Source organism: Leptodactylus fuscus, chromosome 1, assembly GCF_031893055.1.
Source record: "Leptodactylus fuscus isolate aLepFus1 chromosome 1, aLepFus1.hap2, whole genome shotgun sequence".
Classification (NCBI taxonomy): domain Eukaryota; kingdom Metazoa; phylum Chordata; class Amphibia; order Anura; family Leptodactylidae; genus Leptodactylus; species Leptodactylus fuscus.
In genome coordinates this window covers 87,927,857-87,951,613 of record NC_134265.1, presented here as the reverse complement: position 1 = coordinate 87,951,613, position 23,757 = coordinate 87,927,857, and the positions used below count along the sequence as shown (strand labels likewise).

Sequence of the window (23,757 nt, the reverse complement as noted above, 5' to 3'; positions counted from 1 at the left end):
TTGACCTGTGGTGAAGGTTTTCTACCTGTTGTAATGTAAAGTATGAAAGCCGCAGCATACTAGCAACGGTAACCCTATGAAATCCTACAACAGAAATCAGCTTTGGATACACCCTACTTGAGAATGCCCTTAAGAAAGAAGATACATGCTCTCTAATATTTGAGAACTGCCTAGTAGAAGTAGGCTACATGATCTGCAAATCAGTGCCTTGGATGCAGAGAGGCAAAATTATATTTATAGAAATTTCATGGGATAACACATTCTAAGTAACATTTTCCAGATAATTAAAAGATTCTCTCTTACCATCTTAGTGCAGAATGTCTTATCTTGTTCGATTGTCAATGACTATGGCTATGAATGCATCAGCTTTCAACGGCCTGGCCTCTGTCAGAATCCTGACCATAATTTACTTACGTCTCATTGCCGGTTTCCCTTCTCATACATGTAGAGTCCACAGTAAGAAAATCATGGCTGGGTTTCTGACAAATGCCAGACTATATACAGTTTATGTATTTATGGTTGGATCCACTGGCCACTGATCAAGACAAAAGACTGTCACCACTAAGAGTTAGAATAAGGAACTCTACAATTTAAATTCCTAGATTTATAAAAACATTGGTCTACAAGTTTAAATATGGCCCTTTAAAAAGGGAACCTGTCATCATGAAAATGCAGACAGCATGTTATGGAACAGAAGGAACTGAACAGATTGATGTATAGTTATGTGGGAAAAGATTCAGTATAACCTGTCATCTATTTCTCTGTTTTTTCAATGTCCAGTGGGCGGTCCTATCAGAGATTGTATATACAGAGATAGCTGTCAATCACTGTTAGGACCGCCCACCAGACTCATAGAAAGAACAAAGCAATAAATGGCAAGTTATTCTGCATCTATTCCCCAACATTATCTATCAATCTGCTCTTTAACCTCAAAGCTATAGATTGGGCTACCTGTACCTGGTGACAGGATCCTTTTAAGGCGTGAATCCACAAATAACACACCACACATTGATACTATAGTACTGCTCTTGGTTTCTATATCTGAGGCTACAAAGCAGCGAAAAGTTGCACGATCCATGGGAATTGTAATATGAAGAAGTTGAAAGCACTACCTTAAAATTCCCTTAATGGTGAACATCCCTATACACTAATATTATTCAATTAATCCAGAGTGAGTGAGTGTAAGTGTGTGTGTGTGTGTGTGTGTGTGTGTGTGTGTGTGTGTAGACCCTATTAACAAGGGAAATGGTAACTCATCAGACTAGTTAAGTTAGGACTAAACAGTAACTTGTGGTTGTGTGACATCAAGACTAAAAATATCACACTGACTACATTTACCATCATTGGTTATCATGACCAGACTGAAACCCACAGCAGGTTTGGATTTTCGACGTCTGCCGAGTCATGATGTAAGGCTGGGTTCACTTCAGTGCTTGAAGTCCGTTTGGGATTTCCGTCCCTGAACCCATTTAAAAAATGCGGAGGGGAAAGCGCTCCAAACAGAGCTTTTCTTTCCGCCCCTTTCAGGCGGATACCCGGAAGACTCCATTATAGTCTATGGGGCCTGAGGGTTACCACTTTAAGCAGATTAGGTTTCCGTTCAGGGGGGATCCCCAAGCAGACCCCTACCCTCCCCCTCAAATAGAAACCCAAACGCAGGTGTGAACCTAGTGTTACACAACAAGACTCACCATCATCAGTTGTGATATAATAGTGAGCTTATGTCACATGTACCGCTAGCCACAGCAGCACTTTTCCAGAATAATTAACAGACAGCACAATTTTAGGAAAAAGTGCATCTTTACGATTCTATGCCACAAGTATTTTTTCTGCAGCGCTTTTCACTAATTCTGCAGCATTTTCCTCTGCTGGCTTTGTCCTTATTATACCTATATGGAAAATGCCATCATTTCCGTACATATAATTGACATATTGCGATTTGCAAAAGCACTTGCATTTTTGAAATCGCAGGATTTTCGCTGTGGATTTTTTTGTGCAATGTGTGGATGGGATTAGGCGGAATCCCATCAACTTTGCGAGTACTGGGGAGCCCAGGAAATATATGGCATTTTTGGGGAAAGTGTCAACAGGAACAGTTTCTTTGGACATGCTTTTCAAAATAGTAGTTAAAATGAGTCTGTCAGAGGTCTTACACCTAGCGAACAAAAACTAGGTAGCACACATGGAAATAAATCTGTGAAAAACTTTATTGACATATGCAATTGAGCTTGCAAGTGTCCCCAGGTTGGTCCCAAGCCCTGCTAGTATTCTCCAGTAAATTTTTCTCAATGACACCCCCTTCCCCTTTTTGCTGCTGACTGCTCTACCTGGTTCAACAGTCATTGAAGTAGATGCCTACAGCAGGGATAGGACTGCCTAGGTCCACACAGAGTTGTAGATTACATATGGGCTGTACTTGATATAACTGCTCAACCCCACCAAAATGAGTCAGTTTCAGCCGCAAACTGGTCATTCAATGACTGAATGTGATGTCACTGGCCAAAAAGGCTTCAAGCTGACAATCTGTAGGGGTCCCTGGTGTGAGACCTCCAAGGAAAACCCTTTAGGTCAGGGCCCAATGTTGTGAACACAGAGTGTTTTGGCCGCGGCAAAAAAAATGAGTATTACAGTACCTGTAAAGTGGAGGGGATTCTGGCTAATCCCATCCACACATTGCAAAAAGCAATCCGCAGTAGAAATGTTGAGATTTCAAAAGCAGTTACGTTTTTGTAAATCACAGCAAGTCAATTATACCCATGGACACTGTAGGTATAAATAGGGACAGAAGGTTTGCAGAGGAAAACTTTGTGGGGGAACAAAAAAAAATGATGCGTTTCCGCCGTGGTCTCTTCCACAGCGATTTTTTTTTTTAGCTATGGCTCACTGCGTTTATATTCTCTGCAATGCCATCTGCTACCACAAAGGTCGTTGAATAGGGAGCCTGTCACTATGAATATGCCATGTAATCTGCAGGCAGAATGGTATCAAGCAAAAAGAGCTTAACAGATTGATCTTTAGTTATTTAGAAGATTCTATATATTTATTTCTCTGTTCTTTCTAGTCTTAGTAGGAGTAATCCTGGCAGATTTATTAAAAAGGTCTGAAAGCAAAACGGTCTTTGTTGCCCATAGTGACCAATCATAGAACAGCTTTCATTTTGTACTCAAAGGGACAGATTTATTAAGCCTTCATCAGTTTTCAGGGGAAAAAACAAACAAAAAAAAAAGGCGTTTCAAAATCTGGGTTTTCACACAAAAATAAATACGAATTTCTTTTGTGCAGCTCTTGCCACTTTCCCCATAAAGGGGGCTCCCCATACGTGGGCTTTAAAAGTCTTCTTTTATGGAGTCTGTTTTGACGTGAAGAATACTGCTGCATGCTGCTCCATACTTTCCAATAAGTCTGATGAAATCTGCAATGGAGTCATCATTTGCAGACTTGAAAGTACCTCAAATTTGTACATATGACCTAATTCAAAGGTAAAATCTTATTTAACGCCCCCTCTTACAGTACAAGTCTATGGACGTTCCTCACAGTCCAGCGATGACACTAGACTGTCAGGAATGCTCTTCTGATGGTGGGCAGAGATTGGTGCTGAAATTAACAGCACCGATATCTCCAGCCCCGGGGCTAAATAATGGGAAAGCTGACAGTGCACTGTCAGCTTTCTAGCACTATATAAATCCGCATGTGCATGAGGACATGAAAGGTACTCTTTAAAGAGGACCTTTCATGGTTCGGGGCACAGGCAGTTCTATATACTGTTGGAAAGCCTACAGTGCACTGAATTCAGCTCACTGTCGGCTTTCCCGATCTGTGCCCCGGGTAAAGAGCTATCGGTCCCGGTACCGTAGCTCTTTACAGTCAGAAGGGCGTTTCTGACAGTCAGGTACGTCCTTCTCCACAACAGCGCCTATCGTGCTGTACTGTGAGCGGGGAGGAACGTGTTCCTCCCCGCTCACACTGTACAGCGCGATAGGCACTGCTGTGAAGAAGGACGTACCTGACAGTACCGGGACCAATAGCTCTTTACCTGGGGCACAGATCAGGAAATGGGGCACAGATCGGGAAAGCCGACAGTGCGCTGAATTCAGCGCACTGTCGGCTTTCCAGCAGTATATAGAACTGCCTGTGCCCCAAACCATGAAAGGTCCTCTTTAAATCCCCCTCCCAACTCAAAACAGTAGTGCTTAAAGAGGATTTCATGTCCTCTAAGATGGGTTATGTTGTATGTCCCTGGAAAGCTGACAGTCCACTGAAGTCTATGCTCTTCAATTTTGCCAATATTTGTCCAGACATCAGTAACGCTAGTTTTGGCTACCGATATCACTGCACTATTGAGGGGGTAGCACCTCTTCACAGTACAAAACTATAGAAAAGCACTGTTAGGGGGATGTTCCTCACCACCCTGTGATGGTGCTAAGCTGTAAGGCCTTTCCCTCTACAGTGATAGCAGAAGTTAAAACTAAAGGCATTGATATCTCTGGAATCAGGACAGATACCTGAACTGTATTCAGCTTTGCAATGGTATATAACATGGCTTACGTACCCAAATTAGCATACATGCTTGGCGACATGTCTATTATGTGCTTTGGACACTTGGACCACATAGCCATGTGTGGAGCGATGCAGGAAAGGAGTATGGCTTACAATGCACCAACCTCCATCAAATATTTGTCACAAAGAAAGTCCACCAATAGGTGGTGTAAATTAGACACCGTATTTATCACCCAGCATGAGCCATTGTGATAAATTTGGCACACCTCTAAATTGCCTGGTCTAAACTTATCCGATCTAAATATAGAGAAGATTTTTAAATAAAATAAAAAATCTACCCCAATGTGTGCAAGTCAATGACACTTTTTTTTATTATTATTATTGTTAGGTTTGCCTTGTTTGAGAGGTTTGTTTATTGCCCAAGAGTGTGACGACAAATGGCATTCGACAGGTTTTTGTAGAAAGTCATTTGTATTAGTGACAACCTTATTCCATTTAATGGCTATTACAGTGACCGGATTTGGTCACTTTCACAAGAGGCTGATCTTTGACTACACTAGCTAACAAAACGTGGATACAGCGCACCATAGGAACGACCACCCAAAAATCTTAATTTTAAGCCACTGCTGATTAGCTGCCATAATGCGCCTGTATTATAGACAGAGAGCACATCCTGGCCATTGGTTTCATAGCCAAATGGCAGCATCATAGAGATCTATGGGGTTGTATGTTTGGGAGATGCATTAGGACTGTATGATGGAAGCTCCATCTGTCATGCCCTGAATAAAGCATTCCTCTGATAGTACCTGGTGACCATTTTTAATCTTTCTGGGTTGCTTCTTCTGAATCCCAACCCCTTTAAATTCCTGTAAGATTTTCACAAGCTTCTCAGACGACTTTGTGCTTTGATAGTCTGCGGCAATGGCACATGTTCTTTAGCTTTTGTTGAATTAATGGCACTTCTTATTGACTACTTTATATACTTTTCAGGTTTATTTTATTAACATTGAGTTAAATACAGACGTTTCTACTGGCAAGTTCCACACACACAGGTGCTAAAGTTTTAAAGGGATTCTACCACTAAAATATGTAGGGTTTTGCTGTCCGCTTGAAAAGTCGGCCATCTTTAGGTACGGACACTTAAGGACAGGCACGGAGTGCAAAAGAACACGCCCGATCGCCATTTAAATGAATGAAAAATGTCACGGACACAGCTAGTGTCCATGCAAGATTTTGGACACTAGCAGCTGACACTACCTGTCGGACAATGACGGTAGTGTGAACACCCCCTAATTGCCACGTCGGAATAGCCTTAAGAAAGGCTATTCGTCTCCTACCTTTAGACGTGGTCTCCGCAGCGCGGTTCCTTAGAAATACAGTTTTTAACCGGTATGCAGCAATGAGGGCGGGCCCAAGCGCTCAAATGGCGATGAACGCATCCCCATTGCTGCCCGAGAACTCTTTCCAGCGCCGCCTCTATCTTCAGCTGCAACCTCGCCTCTTCTGTCTTCCGACACGGTCCAACTTCCGACGCCTGCGCAGTAAGCTCCTGTATTGAACTACAAAAGCAAGATCGGCCTCCCAAAAATGGCCGCTGTAGGCTCCTGTATTGAACTGTATACAGGAGCCTACTGCACAGGCGTCGGAAGTTGGACCGCGTCGGAAGATAGAAGAGGCGGGGTTGCAGTTGAAGATGGAGGCGGCGCTGGAAAGAGCTCTCGGGCAGCAATGGGGATATGCTCATCGCCGTTTGAGCGATGGGGCCTGCCCTCATTGCTGTGGAGAACTAATTTGCATACCGGTTAAAACCGGTATTTCCAAGGAACGGCTCCATGGAGACCACGTCTAAAGGTAAGAGACGAATAGCCTTTCTTAAGGCTATTCCAACGTGGTAATTAGAAAAAAAATGTTAGTTTAGTGGTAGAATCCCTTTAAAGGGGTTGTCCACTTGCAGACCAATATTGACAAACAAATGTACAATAAAAAGATATACAATTTTCCAATATACTTTCTGTATCAATTCCTCACGGTTTTCTAGATTTCAGCTTGCTGTCATTCATTCCGTTACTTCTAGAGGATAAAACTCTGACCATGGTCATGTGATTTACGGTCCATGGTCATGTGATGAGCACACAGGTGCATAGCTCGTTACAGTCACAGCACAGTAATCAGACATCTGCCTGGTAACGAGCTGTGCACCTGTGTCCTAATCACATGACCATGGACCGGAAATCACATGACCATGGACCGGAAATCACATGACCATGGACCGGAAATCACATGACCATGGTCAGACTTTTATCCTCTAGAAGTAACAGAATGAATGACAGCAAGCAGAGATCTAGAAACTGTGAGGAATTGATACAGAAAATATATTGGAAAATTGTATATCTTTTTATTGTACATTTGTTTGCAAATATTGGTCTGAAAGTGGCCAACCCCTTTAAGGGTATGTTTACCGGTTTTTTTTTGTTTTTTTTGCAGGGGGATTTTGAGGTGGAATTCGCCTTAAAATCTGCCTCAAGAAACACCTCCCAACTCTCCCTTTCATTTCAAATGGGATTTAGAAGCAAATTTTTTTTCTCTAGTAATTTTTCTGCTCAAAGGAAAAAGGAAGTGGATTCTACTTTGCAAACCCCTTTAAAGGGATTCTATCATTAAAAAAACTGTTTTTAAACTTAAAACACTTCAGAATACCCCTTAGAAGGATTATTCATCTCTTACCTTTATTTCGATGGTCTGCCCCACTGTTTTGTAACCTCTCTTCATTATGGCAATTGTGTTCAAAAAGCACAGGAGGCGTTCCCAGTGTTCAGCGAACACTGTGTTATCCATTCCAGTGCACCTCTTTTTTCTTTACTTCTCTTCTTACACGAGACCACCACAAAATGGCGACAAAATATGTGCAGTTGACTGCTCTGTTGGCCATTTTGTGGTGGTCTCGTGCAAGAAGAGAAATGAAGAGGAGACGCAGAAGACAGAGGCGGCATTGAAATGGAAAACACCGCTGTGCTCTGAACACAGGGGGAACGCCTCTTCTGCTTTCTAAGCACAATTGCCATAATGAGGAGAAGCTCAAAAACAGTGGCGCGGACCTTCAAAATAAAGGTAAGATGAATAGTCTTTCCAAAGGCTATTCCGACGTGCTTTTAGTTTAAAAACTGTTTTTTAATGCTAAAATCCGTTTATAAAAGTAAATGGGAGGTTTAAAAAAAACAAACAAAAAAAACACTCAAAAATACAAAAACTAGCTGAAAAAGAACAAAAAACAAGAGAATCAAGACGTGAATGGGAGAGTTGAGAGGAAGGCAAGATTCCACCTGCAAAAAGCTATGAACTTACCATAATGTTGCCTAGATTTTTAAAAGGCATTGTTCAAGTAGAAATTGATGGCCTATCCAACATAAAATCGGTGAGGATCGAACATCTGGTAACCCCACCGATCAGCTGCTATGGCCACTAGTTTTGCACAGTGTACAATTCCAGAAGCAGGTATACTGTGTAGTGTACATGTCAAGATATTGCCACTCAGATCCCACTCAAGTGCATGGGAGCAGAACTGCAACAGTGCAGCAAGCCATTACCATCTTCAAGGACTGTGGAGATCTGGTGGTAGCAGCTGCTGATCGGTGGGGGACTCCAGTATTAGACCCACATAAGTATGATAATCTATATTAAAGAACTGGTTATCAGTATCAACTCTTGAAAAAAACCTTGATAACATTTGCTGTAGTCTTCAAATGAAGGGTGCTAGAAATCTGTTATGTATGTATAGCCACAATAATTGGCAGAACCAGTAGTGGTTCTACAGATATTTCATAACTAGAGATGAGCAAGTAGTATTTGATCGAATACTCGTATCGGTCGAATATGACGCGGGAAAATTCCATTGAATTCAATGCAAAAACCTCCTCGTCCTGCTACTTCCGGAACTTGGAGGATCCAATGTGTCGAACTTTGGTTTCCATGGAAACCGGAACAACATTCCTGTTTTTTCCCATAGACTATAATATTATTCGATATAATACTACTCGCTCATCTCTATTCATAACCATTACCCAGACTGTAGATTGCTTCAGTAACCTGCATTTCTATGCCATGCACCACCAAACACCACGGAACCATTTGTGGTGTATTAAACCTAAATTTATAGGGTGAAACAATGAAAACGAAAATCCAACAATTGACAAATATCATGCTAATGTTATTTTTAATCAAGTTTACCCCAACTTTGTAATGTATGGTGGTAAGAGTGGCCTACTCTGTAAAATATGTAATATATATTACATACAAACACGCGTATATAAACTCTGTCCTGCCTCAAGTTAATTTTATTGGGGAGCCCAGAAAACCCTTTAATTCAATGCGAATAGAGACTGAGCGATAAAAACACAGTTTCAATACAGGGTACAGAAGGGCTTTACTAACCAAAAAGATAGGCAGCTGAGTGGTGGTTGGTAAAGACTTGGTATGAAGAGGGCTAACTGATTTTGTAATAACAGACTTGCATAGTAGATGTTGTTTATTGATTAAATAAAAGGTCAATAACTACACCGAAATAACGCCGCAAGCTGCAATAAAACATTGTGTGGTTTTCATATGCGGCTCTCAGTGACTCAGTTTGCTTTACTTGTGCAATATAACTACAACTGTGTCCTTATGGAACAAAGCAACCAAGCTAATACTTAGGTAGAGTTTACAATCTGGGCCTGACATGCGCCCTGGATCAGATGAGCGTGGCTAAAAGCACTTTTATCTTCCATAGCCTTGGTTATGCAGCTACAGTTCACTGAGCAGGTACTAAAAATGAAGGTGCTTTCAAGCTTAACTCAATTGCATCCAGCAATGATCTTCATGTCAGCGCATGTACAGGTGGGCTCTTATTAATGGGCAATGGGGAGCACAACATCAGCTATTGGGAAATATAGGTAAAGGGGCATGGCTGTAATGTCCATTAGGGGACTGGCAAATTATAGTATAGGCTGAGATTCTGTACTCAAGAGGTTACTCAAGGTCACCAGGAGTCGCACACATTACCCATTCATACTATGGTGTAACTCTACATGTTATGTTGTCAAATAAGGCGTGCAATACATTGGGTGGGTTTTTAAAGGAGTCTGTCAGAAGAAAAAAAATGGTATCAAACTAATGACAGTACCTTGTAGGGCGGCTACTACACTTACCAAAGAGGCTTTTCTTATTCTGCACTGCAGATCCGTTTTCATGAAAATATGTGTTTTATTCTTATACAAATTAGCTGAAACAGGCTTTAGGGGCATTTCTTCTCCTGCAGAGGCTTCACTCTCTGCTCTACATACCCCCAATTGCCACCTAGATCAACCTGCCCTGGCTTGGCTGACATCTGCCGATTTGTCTGCTGTTGGGGATGGTTATCTGGGGTGGAGAGTGAAGCCCCAGCAGAAGAAACATCCCTAAAGCCCTATTCAGCTAACTTGCTTAAAAATAAAATGCTGATTTTCCTGAAAACAGAGCCAATGTAGAATAATCGTGCCATCTTTGGAAAATGTAGGAGTAGCCCTACAAGGTACTGCCAATTAGTTTGATACCCGTTTTCCTACAGACAGATTCTCCTTAATACTTAGGTGTATTTTGTACTATTGGCAGGATCGTTTCAACATACACAAATGTATCAAAGAAATCCAAAGTGTTGGCAAAGAAACAAACCACAGTATTAGAGGGACTGACTGGCTTCATAGGGCTACTAAACCTACACAATAGCAAACAGAACAAAACTCCAATAACCAATGAAACTAACTTTATTAGGGTGAATTTCACTAAATTACAGGCATCAGAGACTGCATATATTTTACAATACAGCAAACAGTAGAAGGGAAAACTATAGAAACGCGTGTTGGAAAGTAGTACCGACCCAAATAGCCAAAGACAAAGGTAGCTGAAGAAAACCTGTTACTAGGGCCACGAAACCACCAGCATGACCATATGCAGCCAAGTTCCAACAGTATTAAACTGGGCTGTGAATGAGCTGTACCATGCCCTGCTCTGTGCAATGTACATGTGCCCAGACCACTGAGGAGGAGTCCAAGACTAATTTCCTGTACACTCTAAGTCATTTACCTTAAAGAGCACCTTTCACGTTCTCCTAGATGTACGGTATTATATACGGATAAAAAACTGACAGTGTACTGAATTCAGCACATACTGCAGCTTTCTCAGTATGCATCCCGTTGCTGGAGATATCGGTGCCATATATTTCAGCACCAGTATCTCCTTGTTATCAGAAGGACAGGCTTATAGCTCAGTGCACCCCCACCCCAGACAATACAAGTCTTTGAAAGAGTAGTTGTGGGGTTGGGGTGTTCCCATGACACTGAACTGTAAGGCCCAGCCTTTTGACAGTGGGGAAATAACGGAGCAGTTATTTTCGGCATGGATATCTCCACACTGGGGCTCATACCGAGTAAGCAGACAGTGTGCTGGCCAAATAGAATACAGCACATCAATGAGGATGCGAAAGGCCTTCTTTAAAAGGACTGTGTCATCAGAAATTGACCTATTTTGTTAGCCAAGTTTTTATGTTAAATCTAGTGACAGGTTTTCTTTAAGTATTAAAAAAAAAAAAAAAAAAAAAAAAAAAGAACCCTAGAAGGTTAAAAGGTAAGGAATGCCAAAAAGCCGTATAATTAAAAAAAAAAAAAAAAAAAAAAAAAAAAAAAAAAAAAAAGAAAAAAAGAAAAGGATAAGAGCCCAGGATGGCAGTCATGCCCTAATATACATTTTTCCATTGCTTCACCTGGGGGAATATTTTAATCCCTGTTTTTAAGGCTAAGTTTACATCTGCGTTGGAGTCGCTATAGGACTGCGCTTAAAGTCAGGAGAGAGAAAAGTCCTGCAAGACTTTTCTCTCCATCGGTTTCAGTATGAAACCAACAGAAACAGTGTGGAAACCTATTGGATCTCATTATAGTCTATGACATCTATGGTTTTCCACAGGTAACCCTGCTTTTTAAGCAGACAGGGTCTCTGAGATCTGTAGAATGTTTCAAACTGTAGCAAGGGAGGACAGGCTCAGTGCACTGTATAATGCAGGGATGCTGAGGTTTGTGGCATTGGGGGGATGTTTGGGGCACTTCAAACAGATATATCTTGAGCATTTTATAACATAGAACAGCTATTCTGGTGTTAAATGAAAGAGGAGATGGCAGTTTCACCTAATCTCACCATTTGGAAATCTAATCAGAATTGGCATATCTATATGTAGCCTTTCTCAATCCAGACTGTTATTTTAACTGGGGAAGCCATAATATAGGTGTAACAGGATCTGATGACTACTTCATCTTTCATATGACACCAGAAAAGAATTTTTTTTTTTTTTTTTTTTTAAATACATTGGCATTTACACAGGTTGGGTGCCACAATGAGTTTAACACATCTGCCAGGAGCTATCCCGTCCATTTGTTAAACTGATAGATATACTATTTTGCAGAAGCACCCTTAGGGTGCATTCACACTGAGTAAACGCTAGCTTATTCTGAACGTAAAACACGTTCAGAATAAGCGGCGTCTAAAGCAGCTCCATTCATTTCTATGGGAGCGGGGATACGAGCGCTCCCCATAGAAATGAATGGGCTGCTTCTTTCACTCCGTGCAGTCCCATTGAAGTGAATGAGAAGTGCCGGCTTATACGGCAAGCTCTGCTCATGCCGGAGCGTACACGCCGGCACTCCCCATTCACTTCAATGGGACTGCACGGAGTGAAAGAAGCAGCCCATTCATTTCTATGGGGAGCGCTCGTATGCCCGCTCCCATAGAAATGAATGGAGCTGCTTTAGACGCCGCTTATTCTGAACGTGTTTTAAGTTCAGAATAAGCTAGCGTTTACTCAGTGTGAATGCACCCTTAGGCTGAGATCCAACTTGCGGAAAAGCTTTTTTTTTTTTTGTTGCAGATTTTGCTGCTTTTTTTTTTTTTTTTTTTTTTTTTTTTTTATAACAAAAGCCAGGAATAGATTGAGCAGTAACAGTACCTATGACTTTTGTAGCCAGTTTTAGCTTTGGCTTAAAAAATAAAAAAAATAAAAAAAATAATAAAATTGCAGCAAAATCTTCTAAACAAAAAACCCCAAAACAACAACAACAACAAAGCCCCACTGTGCATCTGCAACGTGGGGCCTCATCCTTGAAGGGTTCTGCAGAAGTACAAAAATAAATAACTATTCACCCTCACCAATCCCTTTGCAGACTGGTTTGCGAAACTTCCTGACGCTCTCTGATCCTGCTCAACACAAATCGGAGACATCTCCAGACACACTCTGCCACGTACAGGCTGAGGAGAGTCACTACTTTGGCCACCTCTAGGCATTTCCTGTATATTGAGCAGCACCAGGAATCAGGGAACAGTGGAAACCCAAGCAATATCAGAACTGGAACACAGATTGGTGAAGGTGGCTATTATTCTTATTTATTTTACTATGCCATACTCGATTACTTAGCAGAATTTTTCCGCCCAGGAAATCCCTGTAAATGTTACTGCCCCATTTTTACATAACAAAATGTAAAAAGTTTTAAGATTCCCCCATATCTGGCTCTAATTGACATTAAGCAATAAAGCCTATACAGAAAATGTGAATACGCACATGTTCCTGACAAAGCTAGCCATCAACATACAAGCGACCAAGCCACTAACATGTTTTTGATGCAGTAAGCAGAAACGAAAAATCCTGCAGCCTATTACAAAAAGCAGCTATTCTGTCTACAAGACTGTGCAAGAAGCAGGAGCTGTCCAGCATACTTCAGCAAGACAATGACCACAGCAACCCAGAATTTCCTCAGTAGGTATTGCACCTACTTTACTTCAGATTAACGGCTGCAGAAGCATCTTTTACCAAGTCATGCGATGTAGGGATCAAAGTAGGTTTAGCAAAGAGGAAAACATTCTCCCTTGACCATCTGTTGATGTCCCTCAATACTCACTATATTGGGAACTGGGAGGCAAAACCTGCCTGTGATGGTTACATTACCACTTCGGTGTGCAGGGAGACTGATCTATCTACACTGAGTGGAGTGTGCAGTTTGATAACCTGTTTGAGGATCGCTTTATCTTACTAATGGATGCATCAGGCTAAATTAGCGAGCCAAAAGATTACTAATGTCATTATATTAAGGTGAAAATTCTGTGTGGAGTAGAAGTGGACAGGGCATGGAATATTGGAGCTCTTCTCCATTTCTAATTATTGCAATGACATTTACCTCAAGTAATAGTCAGTGGCCATGAGGCTCCAGTTCTGTTCTCCAAAACAAATGGATGGATGTTGTTGTGTTTTGCTACGGATACTGAAATTACGCTATGTTCATATCTACACCAGAGTCTCCATTGGAGACTCAGTTGTAGCGTCCATCTTAAATGTGAGAAGGAAATAAATCACAGAGGATTTTTCCTTCCCCGATTTTAGTTTACAAATGATGGACACCCAATGGACACCATTATAGTCAATGGGGTTAGCCAGGCTGTGAGTGTCCCCACTATTTTAGCAGTCAACCTCTCCATCGTTTTGGTCACCTCAATGAACTGAACAACAGAGAAGTGACGCTAGTGTGCACCTAGCGTAAGGGAATTAAGTGTTCAGGATTTAATATTTTTTATATTTGTTATTTAATTTTGCAAGTTCTTATTTTTCCTTATTTACACACACTAAATATTACCAAAACATAAATAGTGGGACTTTCCTTTTCCTGGACAATTATTATGGTTATTCTGGTGTTCACAATAAATGGTTAAAAGGGGTAATGGGGTTGATGGCCTATCTGTGGGACATCACTGCAGTACCTACACCCGCCGCTACAGTTTGTACGGCCAGTGAGCAGCACGGCTCGCAGTATGTAAACATTCCCGAGAGCCATTCTGTCTCTGTAAAGGTGACCCTTTTGAATTCCACTTGTGTCCATCATTCTAAACATCCAGCTGCTCCTATATAATTTTCTGAGAAATATTCTTGTAATATCTATATCTCTGACCATTCAGTGGGCGGTCCTATCAGTTCTGCACAGCAATACATGGAGGGCTGTCAATCACATATTAGGACCACCCACCATCACAAATATAAAGGAATAAAATATAATTTATACTAAAATCTATCCTTCCATAGTCATGCGCGCTAGAAACCATCACATAAAATATTTAATAAGGTTAAACTATATTGTACATTAAACCATGACCATCCTAAGGCTGCCAAGTCTATAGGCATAATTCCATTACAATAAAACGGCTGTGGAAAACCAAACACACAAACCGTGTTTAGTGGGAAATTGATGTGAAACCAATAAAGAAATAAAAAAAATATCTGTATTTTAGGCAAGATCTCACGTTAAACTGTTTACACCGAGAATTACTTCCAAAGGATGTGCAAGACTTAACTCAACCATAGAACTGGACAACACACCAGAAAAATGGTTATTGAGGACCATCTAACTACTCGGGACTGGCCCGCACAATATGAACATTACACTACACCATTTGTATATGGAAATGCCAATTACTACTAAAGGGGTGTGCAGAAAAAGCAACAAACCATCCTGACTGCCAAAGTCAGACTCTCTTTCCTTTCTTGAAGTTAGTTCCTATGACTTTATTTTTCTATATCTTTACTAGACCACTGTTTTAGGACACCATAAAGATGGATATTAAATTAAAAGCAAGCAAGTCTCAAAACCGAATTCAACAAGCCAGTTAGGGGTCTGACTCCCGGTCACTTGTTCTCCATCCTCACCTTCCTAGTCTATTCACATTGGCTAATCAAGTCATGATTTTCTGCTACATTTATGGCAAAATTTCAGCAAAATGCTTAGTGGCTTCGTCATTTTTTAACACATTGTTTTTCTTTACCTTAACCAATGTAACAGATTGTGAATTGACTGCAAAATGTGAAGAAGACCCCACAGTTTGAGAAATTACAAATGACTCTTACATAAACTTCACAGATAGTAGCATACAAGAAACATGAAGCCATCACCGTGAGTGAAATCATTAGGAAACCACTTTATTTCACTAGATTTTCCAGTTCTTTAAGGTAAAAATTATCCAATAGGAGACAACATAAAATAACTAAAGAACAATTGCTCACTTGTTAAATATGCGCTGCTCAATTACCATTGCTCCAAGCCAGTTGTTTGGCTGCAACGATGAGTTACCCATCTATACCCATGATCATCACATCCAATCACTGACTTTAGCTGTGTATAGCACAAGTTTGCTAAAGCCACTGATTGCAGGATTGGTCTCAGGTACAAACTGGCATGTCAAAAAAGGGCACTGGAGCAGCAGTGCTGGAAGTGCAGGAGAACTAACATGTAATGCAGGGGTCAGCAACCTTCAGCACTCCAGCTGCTGTGAGACTACAACTCCCAGCATGCTCCATTCACTTTCATGGGAGTTACAAGAACAGCAGAGCAAGTATGCATGCTGGGAGTTGTAGTTTGACAACAGCTGGAGTACCAAAGGTTGCCTGTCCCTGATGCAATGGATGTTCTGCAATGCCTACAAAAACGATAAAGAAAATGTACATATGTTTTCATCTGATATAGATTTATTTCCTTCCTTCTGCCCCATAAACCTGCATGAAGAGAAGATGGAAATGCCACCTAGGGCAACAACTCATCTCCAGGTTAAAATCCAGCATGTCGAATCCATCTTTTGCCTGACATCTGCATTCTGGGGATCATCAACGAATCCCACCACAATCTAATGAGTTTAGATGACCTTAAAATATGGTCTCTATTAGACCTGTGGTGCAATGTGTTGAGGAAAATGGTTGGGTCTCCTGTCATACAGGAACAGGATTTGCATTTGGTATTCTGGTTGGTCATTCCCACTAATTCTTGTTTCAAAAATGAGCAACATGCCAGCCATTGCAATGCCACAAATCAGAGAAAGGCAGAAGTGTTCCATAGATGTAAGAATACTTCAAAATAACCAGTTATCAATGCAACATATGTAAGAAAACTTCTGAGACATCTTTTTATTCAACAGATTTCATCAAAAAGGAAAATGCAATTCAGATTGAAAAATGGGTTTACTGTGAACATGTTCTACATACCTTTTATACTAGATCCTATGCGGGGACCATTACAGACAAACTGAACTTAGTACAGCAATGGTATTCATCCTGTGACTCTTCAATTTCACAAAACCAGATCCGTTTCTTTATACCAACATAACACAGGATGCCTCTACATCATTGTTGCTACCATAAGAAAACTGGATAACATGTATACCTATAACTGGACTCAACCACTCAATACTTATAGGGTATATTATTCTAAAAAAACATACTTCTCAAGTGCTTAAATGCCTAAAAAAACAATGAAAAGGTCAACCACATAACAACTAGATCAACAGATAGCCACGGCCTCCAGTGGGAGCCTTGGGGAAATTGTTGGCAGCAGTGTCTTTAGTAGATCATGGGAGAACCCAAGGTTACATCATGGTGTGAAGTAACTTCTGTATACAAAAGGGGCACCAGGGATTACTCTTGGCAAAAAATATAGTCTCATGGGATTTTTGAGATTATAAAGGAAGATATATAAATAAATAAAATAAAAAAAGCATAAATGGGCCTCATACCAGATATCGCCCCACAAATCCAATGTCCTAATTCTGTATATTTACATACATAATATTTTTGGGACAAGAGGCCTACAATTTATATTTCTTTTTAGAACAGGATAAGCACAAGTCAATGTTAACAGGTCTACACTATTGCAATTTATTTCCACAATGTGCATAAAAAGAGCCAATAAAAAGAATAACGATCACATCCACCTTACTATGTCAGGTCAGTGGACATGTCTTGTGATTCAGGCCAATGCCAAAAAAATGGAGCAAAAGAGGGTCAAAAATGGCAGTATTCATGAGCCATTGTTTATCCACATACCACATATACATGGCTGTTTACACACAATTATCATGGCAATATAAGCCACCAAGCAATGCTTGTCTAGGATGTGTTGGCTTATTACCATGTGTATTGTAACAGAATATTCATCTCTGCTAAAAATTTGGTGTTTTTGACATGAGTAAGCATTTTGCACAAAACCCATAATTGCCTTTCATGTCAGAAAAGGAGAGGGCTGCTGAACAGTAACTTTAGAGGACTGCAGAATAGGGACAATTAAAAATGGTTCCTCTTCTATGATGATCATATTGCTATTGCAAAGAGAAAAAAAAAAAAAAAAAAGGAAAAAAAAACCCTCTTGCAGTTATGTTAGAGGACTACAAATGCAGTATGTATAGGCAAAAAAAAAACAACAACCAGCTTTCATGTCTTATCAGAGACTCGGAAAAACTATGCAATATGGCATTTGCCAGGCTTGTGGTGGAACCAGCAACAATTCTAGAATTGGATTTGTACTCTGGTGCCAGCAGCATCAGTACATGTCGACAGAACCTGGCTCTGCCCCTTATCCATAAATGTAGCAATGACTATCTACACAGCCAAATAGTGGACTGGAAAATAAATAAATAATGTATGTGTAAATGTTCTATATATAAAATATATATGTATACAGACACCTAAATCCTATATGTATGTATGTATGTATGTGTGTGCAGATATGTGCATGTGTAAAAGGGGTGTGACGTGCCCCCCTCCTCTTTTTTTTTTTTTTTCCCTTCTTTTTTGCAAGGACACCCATCTATTTAAGAGGGAATATCTGGAGGATTATGCAATTGATAGCTCCATAAATATCCACATTTTATGTTTGCAACACAGCTGACCCCTGCTCAGAGACGGTGGGATAGCCTGACAGTAATGAGAAGAAAGCCATGGTTATTCTGTCTTATCACAACACAAACATGTAGGATGCCTTGGTATAGCCCTTCTCCATACACTAGACATACACCACCCGTCACCAGCCAGGGAGGGTCAAGCAACGAAAAGCTCGCCACCCATCAGTAAAGGGAAAGCTATACATGGAGAAAAAGGTTTAACGGAGGGCATCTATACTACACACAGGTGACATTACAGGAGGAAAGGGGAGAGGGAGGGAAAAAAAAAAAAAAAAAAAAGGAGAGAAAAAAAAAAAAAAAAAAAAGGAAGCCCTCCACACACAAAGAGATCCATCTTTCCAGAGCCATCTCCCTGCCCAGCTTGTATTTAATATTGCAGTATTCTCAGCACCACCTCTGTGCCACACAGCACACACAAGACATTAGAGCCCAGCTTTTCTATACACGGTCTAGGACAATATGAGAGGGGGATTTTTGTATTCCATGCACAGGGCTAGAATTCCTCCTTTGCAAGCCCTGGTTGCTATGCCAACAAACATTAAAACATGAACGACAGATAGGGGACGGGGGAGGGTAACCAGGAGATGCAAATCTCTTTTTATGGAGGGAGGGGTGATGGGGTTGAGGGTGCCAGGATGAGGTGAGGGGAAGGTGCAACACAAGACGGTGGGGGGGTACTGGGAGGAGGAGGTGGAGGGGGGGGGGGATGGGTGATGGCAGCAGCAATGGGAGAACATGTACCCGGCAGGGAGATAATAAATACGAGGCAGCCGCTCGTCGCTTCTTACCAAAGATGCTGATTTGATTGTAGCGAATCGCTCGCGGGTCCGGTAATGAAGTGCCTGACTTTGCACTGACGGGGTAGGCCGCAGCTCAGGCCTGGGATCCCTGTGGTCCGCCTCATCCCTTATGAATGCATGATCCTGCAGGAAGGGGTGAAAAGCAGGAGAGAGGAGTGTGCTGTGGCCCCGGCTGCGGCAGCGTGTCTCTCAGCCCTCCGTCCGCGCCAGCACGGCTCTATGAGATGCATAGTTTAACGTGATTCCCCCACCCTCCCTCCCTCCCGCCCCCCCGGCCGTCTCTCCCCTCTCTCCCGCTGTCTCACTCCCCGTTGTCCCCCCTCTGGTGTTTTGCTCGGTGATCGCCGATGTCTGTGTGGCGCCCCGGGCTCAGTCCGTGCGGCTGCCACCGGCCGAGGGGCGACAGGAGAGGCAGCAGCGGCGGCGGCAGCCCATTGCAGCTGGAGCTCGGTGGGGTCAGCTGATCCTTTTAAAGAGACGCTTGTGTGGTGGCTCCAGCACGGCAGCAGCAGCAGCAGCGGCAGCAGCTTCCCTAGCTCCACAATCCCATCCAGCCGGAGGAGGAGGCAGAGGAGGAGGGGACGGGGAGGGAATCTATGGAGATATATTTATTTATATCGCACACGTACACACTCACACACTCGCACACACACTAAATACACGGCAGCGATGAGGCGGCTGCAGCGAACCCCACACACGGCAGCAGCAGCAGGGCAGCTGCGGGGGGAGCCGTGCCTGGCATGCTCCCACCGATCAGGCGGCAGATCCCCCTCCCTCTGTGCCTCCTTTTGTCTTTTAGATGATGCTGCCGCCGCCGCCGCTACTGCTGCTCTATTTTTGGGCTTAGCTTGTGCAGTCTCCGCCCCTTCTGGCTGCAATAGATCTAGGTGTTATTTGCTATCTCTCTCTATGTATGCTGTGGCCCCCGTGTCCGCCGCTCAGGCAGGGTGTGAGGGTGTACGGCAGCGGGCACTGCTCCTCCAGACCCTGCTCCGTTCTAGCACTTTCCAGCCTCGCTGAGGAGGGATCACTGGGATTTTTTTTTCTCTTTTAAAGAGACAGAACGAGCACTAAATATATGACATTTCCACAGCTGTGAGAGGCAGGGAACACCCCCAAAATGGTGGCAGCACAGTGATGTACATGACACACAGGCCTGCACAGCAGGTGCACCAGCCAGCACACACTACATCAGCTGTCATACAGGACAAGTGTGACCCCAGGATTATTCAGCCCGCTCAGTCACCTGTACCCACACATGAAGCAGAGAGGACACTTCTCCTGCCTACAAGGCTGTGTTCACATCTGTGTCAAAGGCCTCCACTAAAAATCACAGCAAGCTGCGCCATTCCACCACCAGTAAAAGGACAGGAACCCAACACATGCCATTAAAGTCAATGGGGCCTGTTAGACACGGTTGGTGTTCATCAGATGGATCTTTGCCCAGCTTACTTTCCATTTTCCTAATGGACATGTGCGCCTGGCCTATCTAAGGTGAGGACACTGTAGCCAACTATAATGGGTGCTATGGTCATGGAGAAGCAACTGCATGCTACATCCATGATGGGTGCTGCATTATGGCAGCGCCATGAAGACATTCAGCTAACGGTAGTCTACATACGAGAGTTTATTAGTTATCACTATTCCTTGGTCAGTAAGGATCTGTTCACATCTGTATTGGAACCATTTACTAGCATGCAGCACTATTTTTTTTAATAAAATGAAGGGCACTATGATAGATGTAGGTGGATCTCATTAGAAGTCATTGGTGTCCCTCAGACTTCATGTGACCTTGGTTACAGCTTAAATTCAGATTTTCTGCTCCCATCATGGAACATAAAAACCAATCCAAACACAAAGGTGAACTGAGTCTTAAATCCAACAACCCGGTTCCACTTCTTTTTCTACAAGCGTCATTTCTATCACATTGTGATGGGCATTATATTTTATTGAGAAATGTCCTGGTCAGTTTTAACCCATCAAAAGGGTTACTTGGTAAGTGACCGGGGCACGACTATTGTTTGTTGCTTTGACCCTTACAACTAATGACTACAATACATTTACATGTGTACTGGTGTCCAAACAACAATGAACTATGCCAAAAAATGGACTTGGCTGAATGAAAGCGATTGTCACCATTGATGATCTCCCACATGAATCGCACCATTCAGCCAATTAACTGGGATTTGTCACAGGACACTGTTGTCGCAGTAAAGGTCCACCCTCACTAAAAGCTTTTTGTTGTATCCCGTCCACCTCAGTGACCATTACTAGGACTGTGTGTGATATTTACACTTACAAATGTTACACTGAAACATGTGCTATTGTTACATTGCCGGGGCTCCACTAATGGCTAATCTACAATCTGAAAGGTTGTTTTTGTTGTTTTTTTTTAAATTTGATATACTCCTTTTTTCACTTTTTCTTTTTAATAACATTAAATGTATTTTTGTATTAAAGCCATTTTATTAATTAGTCTTGCATTGTACCTTCAAAGCAAAAGGAAGGTATAAAAAAAAACAAAAAAAACCCCAAAACAAACCAACTACTTTTTAGCGTTTTCAGAGGCCAAATATTCGGCAATAAGTATACATTTATAAACAGCTCATTATGGGGCAAATAAACACTTGCTATACTAAAAAAAAAAAAAAAAATTAATTTATACCGTAGTTTCTATATTCATAGCACTTGACACACACACACACACACACACACACACACCATAGTAAAAAATGGAATAATCTCCTCATCCTCCTCCTTCAGTTGTACGGCAGTATTAGCTATGCAAAGATATGTTCATACATTACAGAACTTTTGCGGCTGAAAATCTTTTCTATTTATCTGAATAGGTCTTAAAAAAAAAATTAAATATGCCATGTTTTAAGGTATAATAAGAAAGAATTAAAAAAAAAAAAAAAACAGAACAGGAGGCAACAAGGTGACAGCTGCTTGAGAAGATTGCTAGGTCTTCTTTGCTGCCTGGTACAATGCTGGAGCCACACAGCAGGCATGACAACACTTTATATATTTGTGGGAATTTTTTTTTTTTTTTTTTTTTTTTTTTTACTAAGGCCAAGTTATGTCACCACATAGAAAACGGTGGTAAGAAAAACTAGAGACTAGGGGTCTTTATAACAAAGTATACAACTGCAGTTAAAACAAAATTAAACAAAAATATAATGGTTCTAAAACCGCATGATATCAGGGCTCTTGCGCCTGCTACTTTATTTTTTCTGTCAAAAATTTGGAAAGCTGATGGAAGGGAATATCTGTTTAAATATTTATATTAAATTGAACAAGGGTAAGTAAAGCAAAGGCTTCCAAATCTGTTTTGTGTCATCGGACGGTCACCGGCAGTGTGAACCTAACCTAATACTTTTGCGTGTAGCTAAAATGTATCACTGGTTTTCATGGAAGCATATAGGTTATTGTTTCTACAGTATACCTAGTACTAGTATGTGTAAGACTCTCCAGCTTCTAGATCTGACATACCCCACTGAATAGGCTTTCTTACCTTTTTGGGAACCAAGGAGGAGGTTGAATCAAAAGTGCAGCTGTAACTCTGCATCAAGCTCAGGTCTGGGCTCATGTCATCAATGACTTCCTGCATACTATTGACACTGCTGCTCTGGCTACCCGTACTGACTGACATACTTGGTATGGAATGGTTGCTGCCGAGGCTGTCCATTTTTCGGGTCAAGTTTGCCATGTGCTCGCTGTCCTATAGGGGGATATACAGTGATATCATTATTAACAGTCACATACATTTCTCACATGCTTTTCACATTTGCAGAAATTAAGATACAGTAAAAGAAGAAAAAAAGTATTTTAAAGTAATTTGTGATATATATATATTTATATACATACACACACACACAAATATATATGTATGTGTGTATATGTATTATATGAAAGAAATTTTTTGAGAGAAGTCCTCAGTAGTTGATACCTTTTTTAATGGCTAACTCAAAAAGTTTTTTGATGACATATCAAGCTTTCGAGACTCTATAGAGGTCTCTTCATCAGGATGATACCATCCTGATGAAGAGACCTCTATAGAGTCTCGAAAGCTTGATATGTCATCAAAAAACTTTTTGAGTTAGCCATTAAAAAAGGTATCAACTACTGAGGACTTCTCTCAAAAAATTTCTTTCATTTCATATCCACTGGCTAACACGGTACAAGGATATATATTTTTTCTTATGTATTATATATCACACATATAGATCCATACATACCCCCTAATTGCTCACAGACCATGTAGCTAGGATGTGTATATATATAAATCCACCAATTCAATGGAGAGTTTCACTGTACACTGCTCTGCCATCAACTTTATTATTTTTATTTATTTATTTATTTTTAAAATCAACCAAGTATATCAAACAAGCCCTTATAGTGAGCCCAAAAAGCAGCTGATCATGAGATTTAGACAACAGGCACTTTTGTCCTCATGTAATATAGCAATGATGAAGGGTAAACAAAGGATACATATTTAGCATATTATACTTGGGAGATTGAAAGTATTAATTTTTTGTATCAATTTATTTTGCCCATTTCATACCATCAAATTACAAATGGAAACTACAAATGGGAATGTGATTTTTATACTATATTTGACAAAACTAAAAGTAAATACAAGGGTCCAATCTGCTACAAAAATAAAATGCAACTAAAAGCAAAAAAATATTTTTATAAA

General features: G+C 41.2%; 1 protein-coding gene across 4 annotated transcripts in view; it reads right to left on the bottom strand.

Moving 5' to 3' along the window:
- Positions 1–23,757, bottom strand: part of TAOK3 (TAO kinase 3) — a 145,009-nt gene that overhangs the window by 50,020 nt on the left and 71,232 nt on the right. For all 4 annotated transcript variants that reach the window (XM_075273338.1, XM_075273364.1, XM_075273354.1 and 1 more), the window contains 2 exons: positions 22,573–22,779; positions 19,047–19,181 (listed from right to left, as the gene is read on the bottom strand). In XM_075273338.1, coding sequence (XP_075129439.1) covers positions 19,047–19,181; positions 22,573–22,779 — 342 coding nt within the window. The remainder of the gene's footprint in view (positions 1–19,046; positions 19,182–22,572; positions 22,780–23,757) is intronic.